Source organism: Hyperolius riggenbachi, chromosome 2, assembly GCF_040937935.1.
Source record: "Hyperolius riggenbachi isolate aHypRig1 chromosome 2, aHypRig1.pri, whole genome shotgun sequence".
Taxonomy (NCBI): domain Eukaryota; kingdom Metazoa; phylum Chordata; class Amphibia; order Anura; family Hyperoliidae; genus Hyperolius; species Hyperolius riggenbachi.
In genome coordinates this window covers 541,499,111-541,524,976 of record NC_090647.1, presented here as the reverse complement: position 1 = coordinate 541,524,976, position 25,866 = coordinate 541,499,111, and the positions used below count along the sequence as shown (strand labels likewise).

The following is a 25,866-nucleotide window of genomic DNA, read 5'->3' as shown; positions in this document are numbered from 1 at the left end:
CTGTTATTGCTGCCTGTGTGACCCCCCTGTCAGTTATTGCTGCCTGTGTAACCCCCCTGTCTGTTATCGCTGTCTGTGTGACCCCCCCCTGTCTGTTATTGCTGCCTGTGTGACCCCCCTGTCAGTTATTGCTGACTGTGTGACCCCCCCTGTCTTTAATTGCTGTCTGTGTGACCCCCCTGTCTGTTATTGCTGTCTGTGTGACCCCCCCTGTCTTTAATTGCTGTCTGTGTGACCCCCCTGTCCGTTATTGCTATTTGTGTGACCCCCCTGTCTGTTATTGCTGTCTGTGTGCCCCCATCTGTTATTGCTGTCTGTGTGCCCCCCATCTGTTATTGCTGTCTGTGTGCCCCCCTATCTGTTATTGCTGCCTATGTGACCCCCTATCTGTTATTGCTGTCTGTGTGACCCCCCCCACCTTCTGTTATTGCGGTCTTTTGGCTGCACAAGGGGGATTTAACCCTCTGTAAAGTGCTGCAGAAGACGTTAGTGCTACATAATTGCATTGGCAGAGTACATAGTCATGTCAATGACTGTCCTCGGAGGAGCTCACAATCTAATCCTGCCCATAATCATAGTCTAATATCCTACCATATTATTAATATGATGTATTTATTTATGCAGTACTGACATTTATGCAGAGTACAGAGAGGGAATAAGAAGACTGACAAAAACACAGACCACTATAACAAATGTGCATGAGAAAGGGTGCAGTTTTTACAGGGGAGCCTCTGACCGGGGTGGGGCACGCAATTTTGGTGTTTGCCATTGGCGCTATATTACCCAGATACGCCCCTGCAACGCAGTAAGGGGGGGGGGGGCAGCAGGTACAAACAGCAGCAGGGGGGGGGGGGGGGCCACACCTCGGGCTGCCATCAGAACTCCTCCTTCCAGCAACGACACCTGGGGGGCCCCATCCAAAGTTTTGCAGGGGGGCCCCGTGATTTCTAGTTATGGCCCTGGTTGTTGGGAAATTTTGAAGCTGTGAAATGTATGAGCAAAGGGAATTTCCTTGAGACTGCCTATATATACACACAGTCACAGAAACAGAAGTGCAGCCACTTGGTCTCTCTCAGGCAGCATGTCCTCCCTCAGTCACTGGGTGATCTGGCTCCTCCTCCTCCTCTTCTGCTCCACACTGCATGGTGAGTTCTCTATTAACTCCTTAAGCTAAACTGTTCTCTGACTTGTTTCTGCTCAGCAGGCAGAGACAGCCACAGTGATGCACTTATTTGTTGTTCAAGGGATTTTTCTCCTATACTAAGTTTTTGTTTCTGCATCCCTTGACTCTACAGAGTGGTCTGCTATGTTTTGTTTTTTTATTTTTGTTTGTTTGTTTTTTATGGAAAGCATGCAACCGTTTTCATTCTGCCAGAACTTTTGGAAGAGGACAGCCTACTCTAAACCTGAACACTGGAGAACAGTCTTGGTTACAGATATCATTTTGCCTTGAATAAGAATTATTCTGACTGGTCTGACAGAGACAATCAGATTCAAGGCTTCTGACTGATGATGATGACGGGGGCCATCCTACAAAGAAAGCATCATTTGGAGCCTTGTAATGACAACTAAAGATGTCAAGAACATAGAATTTTCTGTTCAATAACGGCGAATGCGAACTTCCGAAAAATGTTCGCGAACAGGCGAATCTGGCGAACCGCCATAGACTTTAATGGGCAGACGGATTTTAAAACCTGCAAAGACTGACCACAAAAGTAATGGAAAACTTGTTTCAAAGGGTCTAACACCTGGACTGTGGCATGCTGGAGGGGGATCCATGCCAAACGTCCCATCAAAAATTACGGAGTTGACACAAAGTCAGGTTTTAATCCCTAAAGGGCAGAAATCACATTATGCACAGCTCTGGATGTCAGTGGGCTGTGGATTGTCTCACACAGAGAAATGCAATAGTACTATCAGAATACATCGAAATAATAATGCACTGGAGTGGTATTGTGCCTGTCACTTAATGAGGCAACAGTAATAGTGTGCACACAGCTCTGGGTGTCAGTGGGCTGTGGAGTGTCACACACAAAAAAACCACAGAAGACCGAGGTGCTAGCCCTTTAAAAGGGCTGTTTGCGATGCTTTCACAGCAAGTGAGGAACAAGAACACAGGCCTAGCTAATGCTTAAAGGACTTCCGAGGCCAAATGTTCCAAAAAAATAAAATAAAAAAGTTAGATACCTGCATAACTTTGGAGGACACGGAGGACGCTGTCCGCGCCCTCCGTGCCATTTTGCCGGGTCCCCGCCGCTCATAGTCCCCCGAACGGCTCACGACCCCACGGCCAGGCTCGGGCTCTCCTGCCTGCATAAAGATGGCCGCCGGCACTGGCCGCGGCTGTGCACTCTGCATAGTCGCTAGTGCGGCTGCGCAGCTCTAGAACCAACCCCCCAATCCACGCTACAGGAAACAGCCTGTTGCGTGGATCGGGGGTTTGGCCCTAGAGCTGCGCAGCCGCACTAGCAGCTATGCAGAGTGCACAGCCGCGGCCAGCGCCGGCAGCCATATTTATGCAGGCAGCAGAGCCCGAGCCTGGCCGTGGGGTCGTGAGACGTTCGGGGGGGCTATGAGCGGCGGGGACCCGGCGAAACGGCACGGAGGGCGCGGACAGCGTCCTCCGTGTCCTCCAAAGTTATGCAGGTATCTAACTTTTAAAAAAAATTTTTTTTGAACATTTGGCCTCGGAAGTCCTTTAAGAGATCTTTTTTTTTATTCGAGCAAGAAACCTGGGCCCATATGCAATTTACCCTCTCTCCTGAGTTTTCTCCTAGGTGATATTTTCAAACTTGTCAATAAAATGCCTTTCAACCCCCAGCAAACAAAAAAAAGTACTCAAGAAAATATTGATAGTACGTTGTCACCTACTTTTTGGTACTTTTTTTTATTGTAAAGTCCTAAAAAGTTATTCTAAATTGAAGATGAAAAATTATCTCCGAGGAGAAAACTAAGGTGAAAAAGTTAATTGCATACGGCCCCTGATCTTCCATTTTTAATATATATATCAGGAGTGGTGGATTTTTCTGAGAAATGCTTTATGAAAATTGAATGGTGTAGGGTGGATTGTCAATATCTTAATATATACACCAAGCTATTTTCTTAGTTTTCAATCTTTTTTTTTTTTTTTTTTTCATAAGTGGGTAACAATTTAATCCATGAGTAGTAAATTGGTCAGATTTTTCAAATGTTACAATCAATCAAAAAAATTGATTGTAATCCTTGAATTGAAAAGAAATTTAAAAAAATTAGGTGTGTGGCCTCCTTACGTCATTCATATGCGCAGAGCACTCCCGGCAGTGGTCCCGTGCTGTAGGATGCATGCAGCTGGGCCGGTGCCTGTGCTCTGATGTCCGACTCCAGCGACCCGGAAGAGGCTGCCGGGGGCATTTAGCTACGAAAGGAGGGGGACAGAGGAGAAAGGGGGCATGCAATTTCATCATTATGTAATTTTCACTGCAGTTCCTCTTTAAAGAAGCCCAGAGATGAAGAAAAGGGTCTGTTTTTTTTACTTCCCGGGTCTTCCTCCAGCCCCATAAGCATTGATGCGTCCCTCGCCGTCCTCCTGCTGTCCTTCGTTAAGCCTTAAATCTTAAATCTTCTCCGGTATACGGCTCAGTGACGTCAGGGGGCCTTCTGCGCATGTGTGGACCTTCTGCGCAAGCGCAGAAGGCCCCAACTGACGTCACTCAGTCAGACTGAGCCTGACTGAGCCGCGCACTGGGGTTTGATTGCGTTTGAAGGGAGGAATCCGGGCAGACTGCGGGAGGCACTCGGGAGGACAGCGAGGGATGCATCCATGCTTTTTGGGCTGGAGTAAGCCCCGGGTAAGTAAAAAACTGCCACTTTCTTCATCTCTGAGTCATTTTAAGGACCCCTGGTAGTTAATGTAAATCATGAGGTTAATTTTCTATTACTGTGATGTGATTGCGATCTTACTTTTCCTGGTTGCAGAAGTTCTGCCTGCTGCATGTTTTGTACATTTGTGCCTACATTCCTAGCAACTGGTGAAAATTGCTGTGTTTTGTGGAAAACAGGCCTATAAGTGGTAGTTGCTCTGTGCATAATGCACAGCATCATCCTCATTTAGTTCTATGTGCCAGTGCTTCTGGATGGTATGTTGGAAAATGTTTCTGAAGAAAATACAGTATGCCTCACAGTTTGACTTCTCTTGGGAGTCTTTTGTTCAGCGTTGCAAGGAGAATGGTGATGAGAAGTCTGAGGAGGGTAAGAGGAAGCCTTCAGCCGGGACATTTTACTAGTTACCTACAGGCTTTCTGTATCTTTGAGCGTGTAATGGGTGAAAAGTACTCAGATTGTTCAGATAACTAACCAGCAATGTTTCAGTGTATGGAAGCAATATTGGAAACATACAAGTCCTTTTGTCAGGAATACTGGAAGCATAAAAGCACTTTGTCAGGAATACTGGAAGCATGATGCAAGTCCTTTAGCATACAAGTCCTTTGGTCAGGAGTATTGGAAGCATACAAGTCTTTGGCATATAAATCCTTTGGTCAGGAGTATTGAAAGCATACAAGTCCTTTGGCATACAAGTACTTTGGTCAGGAATATTGGAAACATACAAGTCCTTTGGCATACAAGTAATTTGGTCTATAGTATTGGAAGCATACAAGTCATTTGGCATACAAGTCCTTTGGTCAGGAATATTGGAAACATACAAGTCCTTTGGCATGCAAGTAATTTGGTCTATAGTATTGGAAGCATACAAGTCATTTGGCATACAAGTACTTTGGTCAGGAATATTGGAAACATACAAGTCCTTTGGCATGCAAGTAATTTGGTCTATAGTATTGGAAGCATACAAGTCATTTGGCATACAAGTCCTTTGGTCAGGAATATTGGAAGAATACAATAATTTGTCGCAGTAGGCATGTTCTTGCCACGTTTGATTTGGGCACAGGAAGAAGCCAAGAAGGCTCTCCCTGCGTAAGGTAATCTAGGGCAATGTTCCCCAATCGTTTCTTCAAGGCCCACCAACAGTGCATGTTTTGTGGAAATCCTCAGAGGTAGTCATCTCTACTGAGACACTAATTGCTCCACCTGTGAATCTTTTTGGTTTCTTGCAAAACATGTACTGTTGGTGGGGCTTAAGGACAGGGTTGGGGAACTCTGATCTAGGGGAATATAAAAAATATATTCCTCTACTTGAAGGGAGAGTGGCCGAGAACCAAAAGAGGGCTTCGGGCCAGTGGCAGTTTTGTGGAGTAGAATGTGGGAAGCCTCTGGAGGATCCAGAGGCTTCCCTCCTCTTAGGTAAGTAACTTCTTTTTGGACCGCTTTGGTTTTTAATTTAATTTATGGCTGTTAAAGTACACCTGAAGTGTGAGGGATATGGAGGCTTCCATATTTGTTTACTTTAGATATACTTCCTGAACAGCACACCTCACTTGCTATGGATCCTTCCAGCACGGTCTAGTCTGTGTGGCCTCCAGACTTGAAATCCAATTAAGTAGTCGACCAGCAGTGAAGATTTTTAATTTTCTGTTTAATTCACAAAGACAGTGAATATATAGCCATCACCCGGTGTAGTTATCAGGTGTAAGCATAGCTCTCAGGTATACGTAGCTCTCAGATGCTCACAGCGCTGTAGGGCACACTTGGAAGTGAGTGTGTCTACATTACAGCTGGGCAGTAAAGCCCAACGGACAGTAGCCGTTTCGAGTGGTCTCCCGCTCTTTGTCAAGTGCAGTGGCATGGCAATGGCATACCTGAGAGCTATACTTACACCTGATACCTACAACGGGTGATGGCTGTATATTCACTGTCTTTGTGAATTAAAGGGAAACCGAGCAGTGCGTGAAATTAAAAGAGTACACTAACCTGGGGCTTCTTCCAGCTCACCGTAGGTCGCGAGGTCCCCCGGCGTCCTCCTGGCTCCTCTCCTTCTGCCTCCGCCGTTCTCCGTAACCGGCATCACACGGTGAAACTCGGCCTGGGTGTCATCACGCCGGCCGCTTCGCGTCATCAGGGTGACCAGCGTGACAGGTCTGTGCCGGGTGTACTCTTTTAATTTCACGCACTGCTCAGGGTCTCTTTAAACAGAAAATTGAAAATCTTCACTGCTGGTCGACTACTTCATCATATTTGTTTACTTTGAAACAATACCAGTTCAGGACTAAATCTAGCTACAATGGGGCTCTGGGGCAAATGTAACTTGGGAGGCCCTGACATTCCACTTGATACCAAATCACCCAGGGCCCCTGAGCCATCTGCCAGGCCCGTGCCAATATGCCCCCCCCCGGCACACAATATCATTAGGTGTCCATAATATGCTCCCCAGAGACGATTTTTTGAGGTTCCTATTATTCACATACTCTTTTTCCTATACGGAGTGTACACACAGCATCCCCACTCTCATGGGTCACCATAGCTGGAGGGGGGCAACTTTTAGCCACAGCATCATTGCACAACTGTGCGGGAGCAAAATACTGGGGCCTGCTGAGTGTACTGTGCATGCGCTGGGCCCTAACAGGTTACAGCTGCAAACTGGGCCTTCAGTAGAGACAGAGGAGAGGCCGCACACAATAAGGAGCTTGGAGGTGGATGTACGCATAAGTATTGTTGTGCCACCTGGTTAGTTGGGTGCAGGGCAAGCTGAATGACGGCTCACCCTGCTGCTACTAAATCAACGGGCAGCGTTAAATACTACTTTCCCTCCGAGTTGTAGCAACTCAGAGGGAGAAGTAATTCGGGGGCGGGTAATCACCAGAACCCTGAATTACACTGAAGTGGGGTGTGGACTGTAGCATTGCATCTATTGCCACGCCGTCATCTGGTGGTACACTCCTCCGTATGTGGGCCCAGATGACCTGCTTCGGTCTGAATGCCTTATAGAAAACATCTAGGTTAAGTATATCTTGTAACTCCCTTCCCCCCGATACCCTTTGCAGACAGAGAATTTTGCAAAGCTGTTTTGCATACATCATAAAAATGACTGTGGTGCCCACGTGTCTCTCCCCCTCCCCCACCCAAAAAATATATACATATAAAGCAACGTAAACCAACTATTTGAAATAAGTAATAGTGTAAATGTGGGTGTTAAGCTTGTTTGATACTTGAGGTAGAAGATAGTATGATGAATGGTCAGTAAAGTAAATTTTTGTTTTAATAGACTTCCTCTGCCTTTATTTATTACTACTTTGAAAGAAAACACAAACACAGGTTAAGGACTCTATTGTTTTTATATAATTTGCTTTGTCATTTAAGGTTCGATCAAGGTGATAAATATGGAAAAACGAGAAGCGACAGTTGGGGAAAATGTCACACTTCAGTGCCAGTTGGAGACCAACCCATCGAACATCTTCCAAATAACCTGGCAAAAAGATACAGGCAATTTCACCGGGCCGGTGGCCACCTGCAGCAAATTCTATGGAGAGAAGCTACTGGGGTACTCTGCTGGCAGAACTGCCCAACACACTGTAGATACCCTCAACGTGTCCTCCATCACCATCAATCCCGTCACCCTGGAGGATCAGGGATGCTTTAAATGTATCTTCAACGTTTATCCATTTGGAGCAAATGCAGGAACCATCTGCCTGGATGTCTATGGTAAGAGTCTGGTGTCCTAAACAGCACCCTTCATGTGCAAGTACTCTCCTTCTACTTTCTGTTTTGAGAGCGAGACAACAGGTAATTTGGGCACCTGGAAATTTGGGCACAGGCCACAATCCATGTGAAGAAGGAAGCCGGACCAAGCACTGAGCCCAAAGCCAAGCAGTTGAAGGCCACGGATGAGGTACCTAGTGTGGGGCTTCAGAAGCTCAACACACACAAATTACCTGGTGCCTTTTTTACAACCTTCCTTTTAGATAACATACTGAATATACTATACCCAACATGCTATGCACAAATATTGTGACTGCTAAGTAGCGTGACCATTTCTTAGGTAATGCTAGGGCATGTTACTCTAATAGCTCTCTCATTACCTCACAATTGCACAACGTGTGCTACTTTGTCACCATAATTAAAGGTAAAATTGTTGTGTGCTGCTTGTGCAGGGCAACATTACTGGACATTTGTAACATTTAGTAATAGTCCTACTAAAACTTTTTTGTTTTCCTGTATAGCTAGTGTGACAAAGCAAGTGCTTTTATCTATACAAACGAGGCAGTTCTACAGCAGGTGGTATTTAGCCCAATGCCATAAAAAGTAAACAGTAAATAAAACAGTTTTATCTGATCTATTTACCATTAGTACTACACAGTCAATCAACTAACCCCCTCCCCGTCCCTCTGGTGCTCTGTGTGCATGGACGGGAGCACTGCTGCAAAACTTCAGAAGGTCCCAGGCAGCTATGGTGGCAGGCTTGTGCCATGGGTGCCACAGCAGCATGGGTGCCATGCTTGCTCCTGTTCTGTGCCCTCATGCCTGCCCCCGTGTCTCCCTGTCACTCAAACCTCAGATCAGATTAATTCTTTAGGGCTCTTTCACAGTGCGACGGTAAAGTCGCACGTTAAAACAACATATAACGCAGAATAACGCACTGCAATGAAAAATCAATGCGCCGTTCACAGTGCACACGTTGCGTTGGTGTCTAACGCTGCAAATTAAATGAAAGTGCTGCATGCTGTGCGTTATACACGTTATTAGCTGCGTTAGACTGTTTGCACATGCTCAGTAATCAAACCACGACGTCCTTATGTGAAAGTAGCCTTAATGTGATTCCTTAGTGTTAGAAAACAGGACAGAGAGGGAATAAGAAGAAATATTTCTAAACAAGTAACTTCAGCAATATCAAAGCCAAAATAAGACAGGCAGCCATAACATATGTATGCGAGAAAGGATGCTGTTTTTAGAGGGGAAGGGGGCTCTGACTGGGGGTGGGGGGGGGGGGGGGGGGCGATTTCAGTGTTTTCCATAGGCTCTATGTTACCCAGATACGCCCCTGTATGGTGGTCTCAAGAAAGACACGGGATGTCTTTGGAGGATTCAAAGGCTTCCCTCTTCATGGGTAAGCACAGGGCCGGATTTGTACTCTTTAGCGCCTTAGGCCACTGTCTCCAGCCGCCCCCCTTCAGTATAGGTAGCGAGATGACCCCTCTCCCCTACCCTCTAGTATAGGTACCCTTATGACCCCCCAGTATAGGTAGCTAGATGACTCCTCTCCCTTTCCCTCCAGTATAGGTAGCCAGATGACTCCCTTAATCCCTCTCTTTCCCACACCTTTCAGTATAGGTAGCCAGCTCACCTTCACACCCCAGCAGCCATCAGTGTCACTTATTTCTCTGCTTGTCTTCAATGCAGAAGCTTCCTCTTCCTTTCCATCTCCAATGCTGACCAAGTCCATAGCTGCCGGCCAGAATGCAAACATGCATAGAGAGCAAGGTGACTGCTGCACAGGCAGCTAGCAGCGGAGTACCTGCATTGCAGCATTTGCAAACTAGCAAATGCTGCACCAGTTTAGCTTGCTGCTTTGGTGCCCCTGCTCCTGTGGTGCCCTAGGCCATGGCCTAGGTGGCCTTGGCCTAAATCTGGCCCTGGGTAAGCAGCAAACATATTTGTAAACCTCCACCCCATGTTTACTTTAAAGTGTACCTGAGCTGGAGCTCGGGTACAAAATAAGATACATACTTAAAGAGAGGGAAGCCTCAGGATCCTATTAAAGCTTCCCTCACTGCTCTGATGTCCATCATCGCTGAGCACGCTGTGCAGCTATTTTGGCAGGATTCTTTCTTCTCCTCCTTTAGCTGTTCTCCTGGTAGTTATGCTACTGTTTAATTGGATGCATGACAGAAAAAATACTATGCTAAAAATAGATCCGTAGATACTGTATATTTTTCTGTCCCTCTGTGTTTTTGAAAATCACTAGTTAAAACTGTTTACGTAATAACTCCCAGAGAAAGGCAGCGATAAGCTTGTGTCTTAAAATAAAGCTAATGGCCCCTATGCAATTCCCTATTTTGACGGATATTTTTACACCCTGACATAAAATGCTTTTTAAACCACTAGCAAACAAGAAAATACTCAAAAGAATTTTGATAGTACTTTTTACCACCTTTTGTAAACCTTTTCAGTTGTAAAACGCTTTAAAGTTATTTTGAAGAGAATATGAAAATTATCTCCTAGCAGATAACTCAGGCGAAAAAGTTATTTGCATGTGGGCCCATATCACTTATAAAAGTATATTGCATTGTTGAAGTGAGCTATTTAGAGTACACAAAAGTTTTGGCAAACTAGTACTTTCCTATGACTCTCTGGGGAATTCTGTGTGATGCCGCTGAAAGTCCAAGTCTTGGTAAGAATTAGGGGAATTTGAGGAAGTTACCATTAGTAATCTAAGTCTATTACTGTACTTCAGACTTACAATTTCCCTAAACATACACACCAGGAGACACTGGTACTTTACTATGATGAAGCGTCTGAGTCGTTTGTCACTCCCCCCTCTACGTGGGCCCCTAGCTATGCTATTGGCTCATAGTTCACCTCTCTGGTTTCACTTTGCTTTGCATTTACAAAGCCAGCTTCCCAGCAATCAGCTGCTGCTCAGATCTCTCTTCTTCCAATTGCCTCTGTGTACATAGAATATACTCTCGATGAAATGAAACATTTTCACATATTTGGTGTGTGGGTGTGTGGCATGTATAAATAATGATAATAATATTGAATCAATATTGGGGGAGGATAAACTCACACTGTTGTGAACCAAACAGATTTAACCCGGCCAATTGCTGTGTCACTCAAGCACACAGCAGACAGTACAAACGCCTGAAGTGATCACTTTAAAATGAATATTGCATTGAATACAATGTATGAGAAAAGCAAGTCTCAGTCATTATTATTATTTTTATTATTATTATCATCATCAGTCATGCAGTGTAAATAAAGGGTAATGAATGAATGGACTGGAACTGATGCGGTAAAACCCCCTCCCTTCCCTTTTACAAAAGCGGATCATCTAGTCTATTTTGGTTAACAGTTTCAGTTTAGCTTTCTTAGAAACCAGCATTTGGAGAGAATTTGTGACCTGTGCCACGGCTTTTCCCAGCTTTCCTGCTTCTGGTTTCACTTTCATTTCCGGAAGGGAAATACTCAGAAATAAAGGACAAGACTTTTCAAGACCTCCTCAGCATTCTGGCAGGGAATCCCCTCTATCACATCACTCTTGTCCCCCCACCCCTCCCCCTTGTGTTTATAGTGCATGTTTGAGTAAAGTCCATCCACAAGAGAAGATCGCTGTACACACGCTATCTGGATCTTGGCTGAGGTAGCCAGTCCGGGCAACCCCTGCTCAGAAACTATGGTGTTTATGGGGGTCTCGTATCTTCCCCGATGCGTTGCCAAGAGATCAATGTGGATCATCTTGTTAGTGCGAAGTCTAAGCATGTTGTTTGCCTACACGCCTACATTGCAGGGCGAAGGCAATGATGACATCTCGCTACTAAGGTTATTTAACGTTTTAGAAATGTCCTAAAGTGTTAAATAACCTTAGTAATAAGAAGTCATTGCTGGCATCTAGCATTATTTTATATTACCTGCTCCCAGCGATCGCGTCTCTTCCACTTCCTGGTTAGTTTGCAGGAGTCTTGAAGCCAGCCAATCAGCATGCGAGAACTGAAGCCACATGGTGATTGGCTGGCTGCAGGACAGCTGCAAACTAACTACGAAGTGGAGGAGATGCGATTGCCAGGGACAAGTTAATGTATACCTCCACCCATGCCTACTCTCACACTGAACAGACCCTCTAACTATGCCTAACCCTAAGACCCCCCCCCCCCCCCCGTGCCCAACCCTAAAACCACTCCACTCCCGCTGCCTAAGCCTAACCCTAACCACTCCACGTCTGCTGCCTAACCCTAACCATTCCACTCCCAGGTACCCAACCCTAACCACTTCACCCCTGCTGCCTAACGTTAACCACTCCATCCCTGCTGCCTAAACCTAATCACTCTACCCCCATGCCTAACCCTAACCCCCCCCCCCTTAATTGTACCTACTACCTGCCACCATCAGTGCTAATAGTAAAAGCCGTGATTAGCGACAAGTAGGTTGAAGAGACTCTGTAACAAAATTTTCATCCTTATTTCTTATATCCTATAAGTTCCTATACCTGTTCTAATGTGGTCTGTGTTACTGCAGCCTTTTCTAGTTGCACAGTGGCTGTGTTATCTCTGTTATATGATCTAATCCTCTCTCTTCTGTTGGCTCTGTTGGCTGAGGGATGGAATGTGTGGAATGTGCTGCACTGCTTGTCATTGGCAGAAGCTATACACACCCTCTCCAAGCTCTGTATGAGTCAGAGACTGAGCTACTCTCAAGCCTATCACACTCTAGTTAGAAGCCATGTCTTTTGTTTGTAAACACTGCCTAAAAATGGCAATTACAAGGCAGGATTGCAGCAGGTAGTGGCAGAAACAGCACAGAGGGGCCCAGGAGAACATAATGAATAGAATGGTATGCTTTTTATTGTAAGAATTTTAGAGTACAGATTCTCTTTAAATTGTGGTGCCCGATAAATAGCGCTTTAATTTAACCTCCTTGCAGCTAATCGTGTTTTTTTGTATTGTTGCCTATGGTGGTGCTATTTCTATTGAAGCTTTTCCAGCGCCATTTTTATCTGCTCTGACTCTGTAGGCCCTCTTCCTTCCTTTCCCCTCCTCAGCAACTGAGCTTAGTACTCCATAGAGTTTCACTGAGTGATGTGGGAGAAATCCTTCCAGCTGTGACATCTCTAAGCATGAGCCACTAACAGTGGTGCCTACAGGCATGTGCCTACTGTGCCTTATGGTAAATTCAGCCCTTGTTATTAACCCCATTCCTTAGACATGCAGGACGTCTTTTCTAGAACTGGGAAGGTCACATGGCTTCTGCTTCACGCTTAATGGAATACAGAGACAACTTAAAAAAGTTGGCTTTTACTTAACTGGGGCAGTAGTAGACTAGTGCATGACCCAGATGACCAGTGGTTCATGCACTAGTCTGACAGCAGAGGGGACCCTGGAGGACAACAAGAGACCTTCAAAACTACAAGGACCTGGAAGATGCACTTTCTTAGGTGTTATAAATTGTAATGCACACCACTGCAGCACAAGCTGTTCTCATCAATGAGGTTAGTGAGGAGCAGCATTTCACTAGCCTCTTTGGCTTAGAAGCCAAACCACATCTCTCTGCCCACTCCTTTCCAGACCTCAGCTTGCCTTTACCACACTCTTCCTGCTCTAACACACCTTGTTTTGTTTCTGACAGTAGCCAGTGCTGTTGAGGTAGTAAGGCTGGGAGATGAGATCTCACGTAGAGCCTGCCTCTTGGTCCCCTAATTCTAGATAACTCGGGTATTAAAGGTGTACTCTAACCCTAAACGAATCCAATGTCTACTTCTAAACTAACCTTAACTAACTTTAGACCTAACACTTTTGATTTTTCTGATCCTCAAACTTGAAAGATATTTATGTATGGACATTGAAGTCTGAGGATGTATCTAAAAACGTCAACAAGCTTGGATTTAGGAATTCCCAAAAATATGGGCTTGATTCACAAAGCGGTGCTAACAGTTAGCACGCTGGTGAAAAGCCCTTTATCACGCCTAAACTCAGTTTAGGCATGATAAGTTTAGGTGTGATAAGTTTAGGCGTGATAACTATAGCACCAACTGGGTTAGCACCGCAGTGCACAGCTGATCAAAAGTTTTGTGCTAGCAAAGTCTGGTGCACTTTGCATAGAGTTTAATGGCGCTGCTTTGCGTGCTGGACTTTGCGCGCGACCTAAACTTATCTAAACTTATCACGCCTAAAATTATCACGCCTAAACTTATCACGCCTAAACTGGCTTTTCACCAGCGTGGTACAATGGTTATCACGCCTAAAGTCTTTTAGGCGTGCTAACTGGGTTAGCACCGCTTTGTGAATCGAGCCCCATGACTTTGCTGGCTTCGTGGCTGTTTTCTTCAACTGGATTTTGTTCTGCATTGATTTCTTCTGTACATTGTCAGTCCAATACTTTGGCTGCCTCCGCCACCAACCTGGTCACCCCCCAAATGTGCCTGTGCAATGTAATCAGCCTGTAGGCACCGCTGTTGGTTGTCATCAATTAGGTGGACATGTTACAGATTTTCATCCAATAAAAAATCGGATGGTCCATCGGGCCGCAAAATTGCTATGTGTTCAGGCACCTTTATTCAACTGTACAATTTATCTTTTTAATTTTCATTTTCTTTTTAGAAACAAAGATATCAGATCCCATGTTGGACGTACACCATGTTAATTCTTCAGATCCTTCAGAGCCAGAGACGTTTAATGTTGTCACCTGTTCAGCCACTGGCTGGCCAGCCCCTGAGATCTCCTGGACTGTTACAGATGGTCTGCAAATAACACCCGAGAATTTTACCATTGAAAACCCCGATAGGACAGTAACCATCATCAGTAACTTCACTCACAGGATCACAAAGTCTCTGGAGGGGGCAGTGGTTACCTGTGTGGTGAGACACCCGGCACTGCCCTCTGATAAACACCTCTCTGTAAATCTAGATGAGAAAGGTAAGCTACAGCATGACGTACTTTATTTTGCCATTTCCTTACACCAGGCATAGTGAGGTTGGAGTAAGAGCTTAAAGTATACTGTGTTGCCCTAAATGTGCAAAACTTCTTATAACTGTATGGGCTTTTGGGGGCAAAGAGCATTTATTTACCTATGGGGTGGCTGCCCGGTAGCACCCAGTGCTGGCGCTTCCATCGAGGCAAAGGGGACAATTTCCCCAGAGCCTGTGAGCCCCCCCAAGGTGCCCCCCTCCCCATCAGCTATGGTGGCCCATGAAAATGGATACTGTGTGTACATGCCATATAGCAAAAGGAGGAGGTGAATAAGGAGAACCCCAAAAATGCTTTTTATGGGACATATTGGCACCTAATGATATTGTGTGACCTGGGGGAGTTGGATCGAGCATGGAAGCTGGCTCAGGGGCCCTGAGGGTGATTTGTTTGCAGGGTGGGCATCAGAGGGGCCCCCAAGTTACTTTTGCCCCAGGGCCCCATTATAGCTAGAACTGGCCCTGGTAGCACCCCCTGTCCATATTAGCCCCAACTTCTCTGTCCCTGTGCAGCTGGTTGAAATTCCTACAGTGACTTCCTGTGTCCCTGGCCGCTGCAGCACATGGCCGAGACATGCAATACCTGCCAGAAGAGGCAAACACCGACCAAATAATTTATGAATAAATATTGGAAAAAAAATTATCAATTTTATTAATTACGTTATTTGGTTACATCTTCCGGCCATGATATCTAATCACATCAAAGGGAGCTACGTCTCCCAGCATGGTTCCTTGCGCGACCCGGATTGCATTGCAGCTGCCAGGATTGCAGGACATTACTGCGCAAACCAGCCGCTCTGTGGCAAAGCAGCATAGAAAATGAAAGCTTCCATATAAATATTGTCTACCGAGCAGCTCTCTGTAGGTAAGTAAATGCCTGCTTTATCCCCCCCCCCCCCCCCCCCCTTAAAGTGTACCAGAGATGAACACTTATTAAAGGAAACTAAGCACCCTTTCTTTCACTGGAAGTACTCCTGCCATAGAAACTGCCATCCCCCCCTTCCCTTCTCAGTCTTTATTTATAGAAGTCAGAGCTGCTATCTTGACACATTCACTCTAGATAATCTCTTTAACCACTTGAGGACCACAGTCTTTCTACCCCTTAAGGACCGGCCACTTTTTTTCCATTCAGACCACTGCAGCTTTCACGGTTTATTGCTCGCTCATACAACCTACCACCTAAATGAATTTTGGCTCCTTTTCTTGTCACTAATAAAGCTTTCTTTTGGTGCTATTTGATTGCTCCTGCGATTTTTACTTTTTATTATATTCATCAAAAAAGACATGAATTTTGGCAAAAAAATGATTTTTTTAACTTTCTGTGCTGACAATTTTCAAATAAAGTAAAATTTCTGTATACATGCAGCGCGAAAAATGTGGACAAACATGTTTTTGATTAAAAAAAACCATTCAGTGTATATTTATTGGTTTGGGTAAAAGTTATAGCGTTTACAAACTATGGTGCAAAAAGTGAATTTTGCCATTTTCAAGCATCTATGACTTTTCTGACCCCCTGTCATGTTTCATGAGGGGCTAGAATTCCAGGATAGTATAAATACCCCCCAAATGACCCCATTTTGGAAAGAAGACATCCCAAAGTATTCACTGAGAGGCATAGTGAGTTCATAGAAGATATTATTTTTTGTCACAAGTAAGCGGAAAATGACACTTTGTGACAAAAAAAAAGAAAAAAAAAAAAGAATCCATTTCTTCTAACTTGCGACAAAAAAAAATGAAATCTGCCACGGACTCACCATGCCCCTCTCTGAATACCTTGAAGTGTCTACTTTCCAAAATGGGGTCATTTGTGGGGTGTGTTTACTGTCCTCGCATTTTGGGGGGTGCTAATTTGTAAGCACCCCTGTAAAGCCTAAAGGTGCTCATTGGACTTTGGGCCCCTTAGCGCAGTTAGGCTGCAAAAAAGTGCCACACATGTGGTATTGCCGTACTCAAGAGAAGTAGTAGAATGTGTTTTGGGGTGTATTTTTACACATACCCATGCTGGGTGGGAGAAATATCTCTGTAAATGACAATTTTTTCATTTGTTTTACACACAATTGTCCATTTACAGAGTTATTTCTCCCACCCAGCATGGGTATGTGTAAAAATACACCCCAAAACACATTGTACTACTTCTCCCGAGTACGGCGATACCACATGTGTGGCACTTTTTTGCACCCTAACTGCGCTAAAGGGCCCAAAGTCCAATGAGTACCTTTAGGATTTCACAAGTCATTTTGCGGAATTTGATTTCCAGACTACTCCTCACGGTTTAGGGCCCCTAAAATGCCAGGGCAGTATAGGAACCCCACAAATGACCCCATTTTAGAAAGAAGACACCCCAAGGTATTCCGTTAGGAGTATGGTGAGTTCATAGAAGATTTTATTTTTTGTCAAAAGTTAGCGGAAAATTGATTTTTATTGTTTTTTTCACAAAGTGTCATTTTCCACTAACTTGTGACAAAAAATAAAATCTTCTATAAACTCACCATACTACTAATGGAATACCTTGGGGTGTCTTCTTTCTAAAATGGGGTCATTTGTGGGGTTCCTATACTGCCCTGGCATTTTAGGGGCCCTAAACCGTGAGGAGTAGTCTGGAAATCAAATTCCGCAAAATGACCTGTGAAATCCTAAAGGTACTCATTGGACTTTGGGCCCTTTAGCGCAGTTAGGGTGCAAAAAAGTGCCACACATGTGGTATCGCCGTACTCGGGAGAAGTAGTACAATGTGTTTTGGGGTGTATTTTTACACATACCCATGCTGGGTGGGAGAAATAACTCTGTAAATGGACAATTGTGTGTAAAAAAATCAAAAGATTGTCATTTACAGAGGTATTTCTCCCACCCAGCATGGGTATGTGTAAAAATACACCCCAAAACACATTGTACTACTTCTCCCGAGTATGGCAATACCACATGTGTGGCACTTTTTTGCACCCTAACTGCGCTAAAGGGCCCAAAGTCCAATGAGTACCTTTAGGATTTCACAGGTCATTTTGCGGAATTTGATTTCCAGACTACTCCTCACGGTTTAGGGCCCCTAAAATGCCAGTTCAGTATAGGAACCCCACAAATGACCCCATTTTAGAAAGAAGACACCCCAAGGTATTCCGTTAGGAGTATGGTGAGTTCATAGAAGATTTTATTTTTTGTCAAAAGTTAGTGGAAAATGACACTTTGTGAAAAAAACAATAAAAATCAATTTTCCGCTAACTTTTGACAAAAAATAAAATCTTCTATGAACTCACCATACTCCTAACGGAATACCTTTGGGTGTCTTCTTTCTAGAATGGGGTCATTTGTGGGGTTACTATACTGCCCTGGCATTTTAGGGGCCCTAAACCGTGAGGAGTAGTCTTGAAACCAAATGTCGCAAAATGACCTGTGAAATCCTAAAGGTACTCATTGGACTTTGTGCCCCTTAGCGTACTTAGGGTGTAAAAAAGTGCCACACATGTGGTACCGCCGTACTCAGGAGAAGTAGTATAATGTGTTTTGGGGTGTATTTTTACACATACCCATGCTAAGTGGGAGAAATATCTCTGTAAATGACAATTGTTTGATTTGTTTTACACACAATTGACCATTTACATAGAAATTTCTCCCACCCAGCATGGGTATGTGTAAAAATACACCCCAAAACACATTATACTACTTTTCCTGAGTACGGCGGTACCACATGTGTGACACTTTTTTGCAGCCTAGGTGCGCTAAGGGGCCCAACGTCCTATTCACGGGTCATTTTGAGGCATTTGTTTTCTAGACTACTCCTCGCGGTTTAGGGCCCCTAAAATGCCAGGGCAGTATAGGAACCCCACAAGTGACCCCATTTTAGAAAGAAGACACCCCAAGGTATTCCGTTAGGTGTATGGCGAGTTCATAGAAGATTTTATTTTTTGTCACAAGTTAGTGAAAAATGACACTGTGAAAAAAACCCAATAAAAATCAATTTCCGCTAACTTTTGACAAAAAATAAAATCTTCTATGAACTCGTCATACACCTAACAGAATACCTTGGGGTGTCTTTTTTTCTAAAATGGTGTCACTTGTGGGGTTCCTATACCGCCCTGGCATTTTACGGGCCCAAAACCGTGAGTAGTCTGGAAACCAAATGTCTCAAAATGACTGTTCAGGGGTATAAGCATCTGCAAATTTTGATGACAGGTGGTCTATGAGGGGGCGAATTTTGTGGAACCGGTCATAAGCAGGGTGGCCTTTTAGATGACAGGTTGTATTGGGCCTGATCTGATGGATAGGAGTGCTAGGGGGGTGACAGGAGGTGATTGATGGGTGTCTCAGGGGGTGGTTAAAGGGGAAAATAGATGCAATCAATGCACTGGGGAGGTGATCGGAAGGGGGTCTGAGGGGGTTCTGAGGGTTTGGCCGAGTGATCAGGAGCCCACACGGGGCAAATTAGGGCCTGATCTGATGGGTAGGTGTGCTAGGGGGTGACAGGAGGTGATTGATGGGTGTCTCAAGGTGTGATTAGAGGGGGGAATAGATGCAAGCAATGCACTGGCGAGGTGATCAGGGCTGGGGTCTGAGGGCATTCAAAGGGTGTGGGCGGGTGATTGAGTGCCCTAGGGGCAGATAGGGGTCTAATCTGATAGGTAGCAGTGACAGGGGGTGATTGATGGGTAATTAGTGGGTGTTTAGGGTAGAGAACAGATGTGAACACTGCACTTGGGAGGTGATCGGACGTCGGATCTGCGGGCGATCTATTGGTGTGGGTGGGTGATCAGATTGCCCGCAAGGGGCAGGTTAGGGGCTGATTGATGGGTGGCAGTGACAGCGGGTGATTGATGGGTGGCAGTGACAGGGGGTGATTGATGGGTGATTGACAGGTGATTGACAGGTGATCAGTGGGTTATTACAGGGAAGGACAGATGTAAATAATGCCCTGGCAAATTGATAAGGGGGGGTCTATGGGCAATCTGAGCGTGTAGGCGGGTGATTGGGTGCCCGCAAGGGGCAGATTAGGGTCTGATCTGATGGGTAACAGTGACAGGTGGTGATAGGGGGTGATTGATGGGTAATTAGTGGGTGTTTAGAGGAGAGAATAGATGGAAACACTGCGCTTGGGTGGTGATCTGATGTCGGATCTGCGGGCGATCTATTGGTGTGGGTGGGTGATCAGTTTGCCCGCAAGGGGCAGGTTAGGGGCTGATTGATGGGTGGCAGTGACAGGGGTGATTGATGGGTGGCAGTGACAGGGGGTGATTGACAGGTGATTGACAGGTGATCAGTGGGTTATTACAGGGAAGGACAGATGTAAATAATGCCCTGGCGAATTGATAAGGGGGGGTCTGAGGGCAATCTGAGCGTGTAGGCGGGTGATTGGGTGCCCGCAAGGGGCAGATTAGGGTCTGATCTGATGGGTAACAGTGACAGGTGGTGATAGGGGGTGATTGATGGGTAATTAGTGGGTGTTTAGAGGAGAGAATAGATGGAAACACTGCGCTTGGGTGGTGATCTGATGTCGGATCTGCGGGCGATCTATTGGTGTGGGTGGGTGATCAGTTTGCCTGCAAGGGCGGGTTAGGGGCTGATTGTTGGGTGGTAGTGACAGGGGGTGATTGATGGGTGATAGGTGATTGGCAGGTGATTGACAGGTGATCAGTGGGTTATTACAGGGAAGGACAGATGTAATTAATGCACTGGTGAATTGATAAGGTGGGGGGGGGGGGGGGGGTCTGAGGGCAATCTGAGCGTGTGGGCGGGTGATTGGGTGCCCGCAAGGGGCAGCTTAGGGTCTGATCTGATAGGTAACAGTGACAGGTGGTGATAGGGGGTGATTGATGGGTGATTGATGGGTAATTAGTGGGTGTTTAGAGAAGATAACAGATGTAAACAATACATTTGGGAGGTAATCTGACGGCGGGTTTGCGGGCGATCTAATGGTGTGGGTGGGTGATCAGATTGCCCGCAAGGGGAAGGTTAGGGGCTGATTGATGGGTGGCAGTGACAGGGGGTGATTGATGGGTGATAGGTGATTGGCAGGTGATTGACAGGTGATCAGTGGGTTATTACAGGGAAGAACAGATGTAATTAATGCACTGGCGAATTGATAAGGGGGGGTCAGAGGGCAATCTGAGCGTGTTGGCGGGTGATTGGGTGCCCGCAAGGGGCAGATTAGGGTCTGATCTGATAGGTAAAAGTGACAGGTGGTGATAGGGGGTGATTGATGGGTGATTGATGGGTAATTAGTGGGTGTTTAGAGGAGAGAATAGATGTAAACAATGGATTTGGGAGGTGATCTGATGTCGGATCTGCGGGCGATCTAATGGTGTGGGTGGGTGATCAGATTGCCCGCAAGGGGCAGGTTAGGGGCTGATTGTTGGGTGGCAGTGACAGGGGGTGATTGATGGGTGATTGATGGGTGATTGACGGGTGATTGACGGGTGATTGACAGGTTATCAGGGAAGATAGATGCATACAGTACACAGGGGGGGGGGGTCTGGGGGGGGGTCTGGGGAGAATCTGAGGGGTGGGGGGGTGATCAGGAGGGGGCAGGGGGCAGGGGGGGGGATAAAAAAAAAATAGCGTTGACAGATAGTGACAGGGAGTGATTGATGGGTTATTAGGGGGGTGATTGGGTGCAAACAGGGGTCTGGGGGGTGGGCAGGGGGGGGTCTGAGGGGTGCTGTGGGCGATCAGTGGGCGGGGGGGGGCAGATCAGTGTGTTTGGGTGCAGACTAGGGTGGCTGCAGCCTGCCCTGGTGGTCCCTCGGACACTGGGATCACCAGGGCAGGAGGCAGCCTGTATAATACACTTTGTATACATTACAAAGTGTATTATACACTTTGTAGCGGCGATCGCGGGGTTAACATCCCGCCGGCGCTTCCGTATGGCCGGCGGGATGTTACGGCGGGTGGGCGGAGCCAGTTGCCGGGGGAAGCGCGCGTCATCAATGACGCGATCGCTCCCCCGGCATGCCTAAAGGACGCGCCGCCTGAAGGCGTATTGCGGTCCTTTAGGCGTCCACTTTGCCGCCGCCCATGGGCTGTGGGCGGTCGGCAAGTGGTTAAAGGGGCACTACAGCGAAAAACTGTAAAATTTAAAATATGTGCAAACATATACAAATAAGAAGTAAATTTTTTTCCCAGAGTAAAATGAACCATAAATTACTTTTCTCCTATGTTGCTGTCACAGTAGGTAGTAGAAATCTGACATTACCGACAGGTTTTGGGCTAGTCCACCTCTTTATAGGGGATTCTCAGGGATATATTTATTTTCAAAAGCACTTAGTGAATGGCAGTTGCTCTGTCCAACTGCCAAACAACTGTGTAGGGAGCAGGGAACCTGGCCAGCATCATTGTTTAAATCCTTTTTAGGGACTATCTTTAAAAAAGAGTAAAAGCCTTGCTGAGAATCCCCTATAAAGAGATGGACTAGTCCAAAACCTGTCACTTCTGACAGATTTCTACTGCCTACTGTATGTGACAACATTATAGGAGAAAAGTAATTTCTGGCTCATTTTACTCTGGAAAAAATGTACTTCTTAGCTGTATGTTTGCACATATTTGAAATTTTACAGTTTTTCGCTGTAGTGCCCCTTTAACCATTTCAGCCCGCAGGGATTTTTCACCTTATGCATCAGAGCAATTTTCACCTCCCATTCATTCGCTAATAACTTTATCACTATTTATCACAATTTATTGATCTATATCTTGTTTTTTCCATCACTAATTAGGCTTTCTTTGTGTGTTACATTTTGCTGAGAATTATTTTTATTTTTTATAAATGCATTTTAACAGGATTAATAAGGAAAAAATGGAAACAATTCATTATTTCTCAGTTTTCGGCCATTATAGCTTTAAAATAATCCATGCTATCATAATTAAAACCTATGTATTTTATTTGCCCGTTTGTCTCGGTTATTATACCATTTAAATTTTGTCCCTATCACAATGTATGGCGCCAATATTTTATTTGGAAATAAAGATGCATTGTTTCCGTTTTGCGTCCATCACTATTTACAAGCTTATAATTTAAAAAATGTTCGTAGTATACCCCCTTCAAATGCATATTTAAAAAGTTCAGACCCTCAGGTAACTATTTGTGTTTTTGTTTTTTTTTAAATTGTAATTTTTTTTCCCATTAAACATTTTATTGGGGAAATATTTTGGTGTGGGAAATAAACAGTTAATTTTTAATGTTGTTATATGTATAAATTGTAATGTAAAAAATATGTAGATGTAGTTTTACTATTTGGCCACAAGATGGCCACCTTCAGTTTTTTTCCCTCCTTGTGCTTCTTGCTAAGTGGAAGCACAAGGGGGATGCAGAAATGTTGACGCGTAGAAAGACTGAAGCCTCTTGTAAGAGTGCTTCGGTTTTTCTGCGGGGGACACGGATCGGTGATCGGGAACCATGTTCCCGTTCACTAATCCCAGGGCTACTGGGGGACACCATGGGAGCGCCGCAGCAGAGCAGCCGCCCGGACGTGAGCTTCACGTCCGGGGTGGCAGAAATGGTTAAAGAAATTATCCTAACTACCCACTCCCCTCTGTTGATGAAAAGGTATTGTTTACTTTTTGGTAATGACTACAATAAAACAATTAGCTTCCTAAAATCTCTGAGGCCTGGGACTGCAAGCCTTCTGAAGCAGGCTAATAAAACTACTTTGCATGTAAAATAAAAGGTAAAATGGAAGTTTATATTAATAATAAGACATATTGTTGGCATGCATTTTTCATGTGGTATTGTGATACCCTGGGTACTAATAATGGACTTTAAAGAATTATACGTACCTGGGGCTTCCTCCAGCCCCTTCCGCACCGATTGCTCCCACGCCATCTTCCTCTGCCTTCTTGCTCTCCCGTTAGTAGTCCTGTAAGTTTGACCAGTCGGGGCGCACTGCACATAGAAGCCTCGGGCATGTATAAATCTTTTATAAGTGTTCGTCTCAGGGTCACTTTAAGGGGAGTTTCGTTTAAGGAGTTTTAAATTTTTTTATTGTAGTCACCTTTGAAAAAGTGGCCCTGTAGTGACCTATAGTAGAATGCAGTAAAATGATTTAGGATTCCCACTTTTCTGGTCATTTTCCTGGTTTCAGCCTCAGAAACACTTCCTATATCTACACATTGCTGTATAGTGAATGTAGCCCTGCCCTCCAAGTGGTGCTTAGCCTAGGCTGATTAGCTATGTGGCACTCTCCTCCCAGAGTATTCTGGGAGACCAGGTATATTTTGTACTGAATTTTGAACTCTCAGTAACCAAACATTCTGCAGGGATCACCTGACTGGACTAAAAATGTAGCCACCGGTGATGAATTTCACAATGTAAATCAGGGAGAGTAAAGATTTTACAATGGGAAAACTAAAACAATGGGATAACTAAGTCATTTATAAATAAATATTGTAAAAAAAAAAAAAAAGTAATTTATTCATTAAATTATTTAGACTACAGTTCCTGTTTAAATGAGCATTGTGGTAATGGTCTTCCTTTTATTCCCCAGGATCCAAAGTGGCTGATTCTCAGTTATATAGTGTTATTATCGCTGTTTCTTTATTTCTGCTATGCATGTGTGCCTTCTGCGGAGGATTCATCATGTGCTGTAAATTGTCTAAGAAAGGACACTCTTTTTTGGTGAGTATTCCAAACATTTTCTTATATTTTCTTTGTTGTAAGGTACGTAAGGTAAATGTTCTATGTTGGGTAAAGCCCATTTATGTGCCATAATGGCATACTCTGATTTCTACTACTTACTGTAAGTGACAGCAACATAGGAGAAAAGTAATTTATGGTTCATTTTACTCTGGAAGAAACATGCTTCTTATTTTTATGTTTTTACATGTTTTCTAAATTTTAAGATTTTCGTGACAGTGGTCCTTTAACCTCTTGAGGACTGCTGTGTTAACCCCCCCAAAGACCAGGCACATTTTCATTAAATTGGCCACTGCAGCTTTAAGGCCAAGCTGCAGGACCGCAAAACACAGCACACAAGTGATTCCTCCCCCCTTTTCTCCCCACCAACAGAGCTCTCTGTTGGTGGGGTGTGATCGCCCCCCCAGTGTTTGTTTGTTTATGTGTGTTTGTTTTTTGTTTGTTTTTTTTGAATAAAACTGGTGTTTTTTTCCCTCTGCTGTATACCCCCCTCCCTCCCTCCCCCTGCCGGCCAATCCCTGTGATCAGCTGTCATAGGCTTCAACCTATGACAGCCGATCACCTCCGTGGCTCAGGAGGGGACAGCCGTGTCACACGGCTGTCCCCAGTACAGCGCTGCTGCTGATCGCAGCGCTGTACGGGTAATCAGACGGCGATTACGCCGTCTAACAGTCCCGCTCGGAGACTGAAGAGGGGGCGGAGCTCCGCCCTCCGAGAATGAGATGCGCGCACAGCGTGCGCGCGATCTCATTCAAAACAAAGCCCCAGGACTTTACGCCAATTGGCGTTAGGCGGTCCTGGGGCTGCCGCCGCGGCCACGCCCAAAAGGTTAATGCCAATGTTGTGATTGTTAGTGGTTTATGATGTGAAAACATATCAGAGTGCTCTTGCTTACTGTTACAAAAGGTCTGTTGTTAGTCTTTGTCATTTTTCTAATGCATTGTCTTTTTTTGCTTTTAGGGCATGCAGCCACGGCAACGAATATCTACTGTGAGCAGCCAGGAACAGTCCCTATTGACAGTTCACTGTAAACAATGAGAAAAATTGTGTGTTTTTGTTTGATAAGCTCAGGAGAGAATTTTGGGTTAAGGAGCTTGCACACAATTAGGCAGCTTTTCCACAAAACTGTGAAGAATGGGAGTACAGCACATACCCTGGGTACTATTAGAAACACTACCTCTTCCCCTCTTCTGTGTAGAAGAATGCACTGTTCCCTCAGGCCTGGAACCCAATAGGCGAGCTTTAGCAGTGCTCGGCAATCGCCGGCAATCGACCAAAACTCTTTGCCTGTCTATCCTTTAGATTGTAAGCTCGCAAGGGCAGGGCTCACTCCCCCTTTTGTGTCTTGGAAATCTTTATACATTTTATTTATCATGTTACGTTTATCACTATCATTACCAATTCTGTATTTTGTATTCTGTATTTTGTATCATTTTTTGTATTTTGTCACTAATTATGTATCTTGTATATTGGTATACACCATTGTCTGTATTATTATGTAACCCATGTTTGTTTCTTCTTTGTACAGCGCCACGGAATATGTTGGCGCTTTATAAATCGATAATAATAATAATAATAATAATAATAATGTCCCGGGGGTGGGGGTGATCCCACTTGCAGCCTTAAAGGGACTCCGAGCAGTGCAGAAACTATGGAAAGATACATAGCATTTTAAAGCTCTCTTTCTCCTCTTTCCAATGATATATAAACCACT

At 44.9% G+C, this 25,866-nt stretch overlaps 1 protein-coding gene across 1 annotated transcript; it reads left to right on the top strand.

Moving 5' to 3' along the window:
* The first annotated feature begins 1,088 nt into the window (after nucleotides 1-1,088).
* On the top strand, nucleotides 1,089-25,609 carry LOC137545096 (OX-2 membrane glycoprotein-like). Its single transcript, XM_068266207.1, has 5 exons — nucleotides 1,089-1,145; nucleotides 7,228-7,569; nucleotides 14,175-14,489; nucleotides 24,004-24,134; nucleotides 25,113-25,609. Exons 2-5 carry the CDS (start codon nucleotides 7,248-7,250, stop codon nucleotides 25,188-25,190), a joined length of 846 nt encoding a protein of 281 aa, XP_068122308.1. The 5' UTR covers nucleotides 1,089-1,145; nucleotides 7,228-7,247; the 3' UTR covers nucleotides 25,191-25,609.
* Nucleotides 25,610-25,866: the final 257 nt, after the last annotated feature.

Coding starts and splice junctions, on each gene's coding strand:
- LOC137545096 (XM_068266207.1), top strand. CDS start 7,248: ATGGAAAAACGAGAAGCGACAGTTGGGGAAAATGTCACACTTCAGTGC. Junction 7,570..14,174: donor CATCTGCCTGGATGTCTATG/GTAAGAGTCTGG, acceptor TTTTCTTTTTAG/AAACAAAGATATCAGATCCC. Junction 14,490..24,003: donor TGTAAATCTAGATGAGAAAG/GTAAGCTACAGC, acceptor TTTATTCCCCAG/GATCCAAAGTGGCTGATTCT.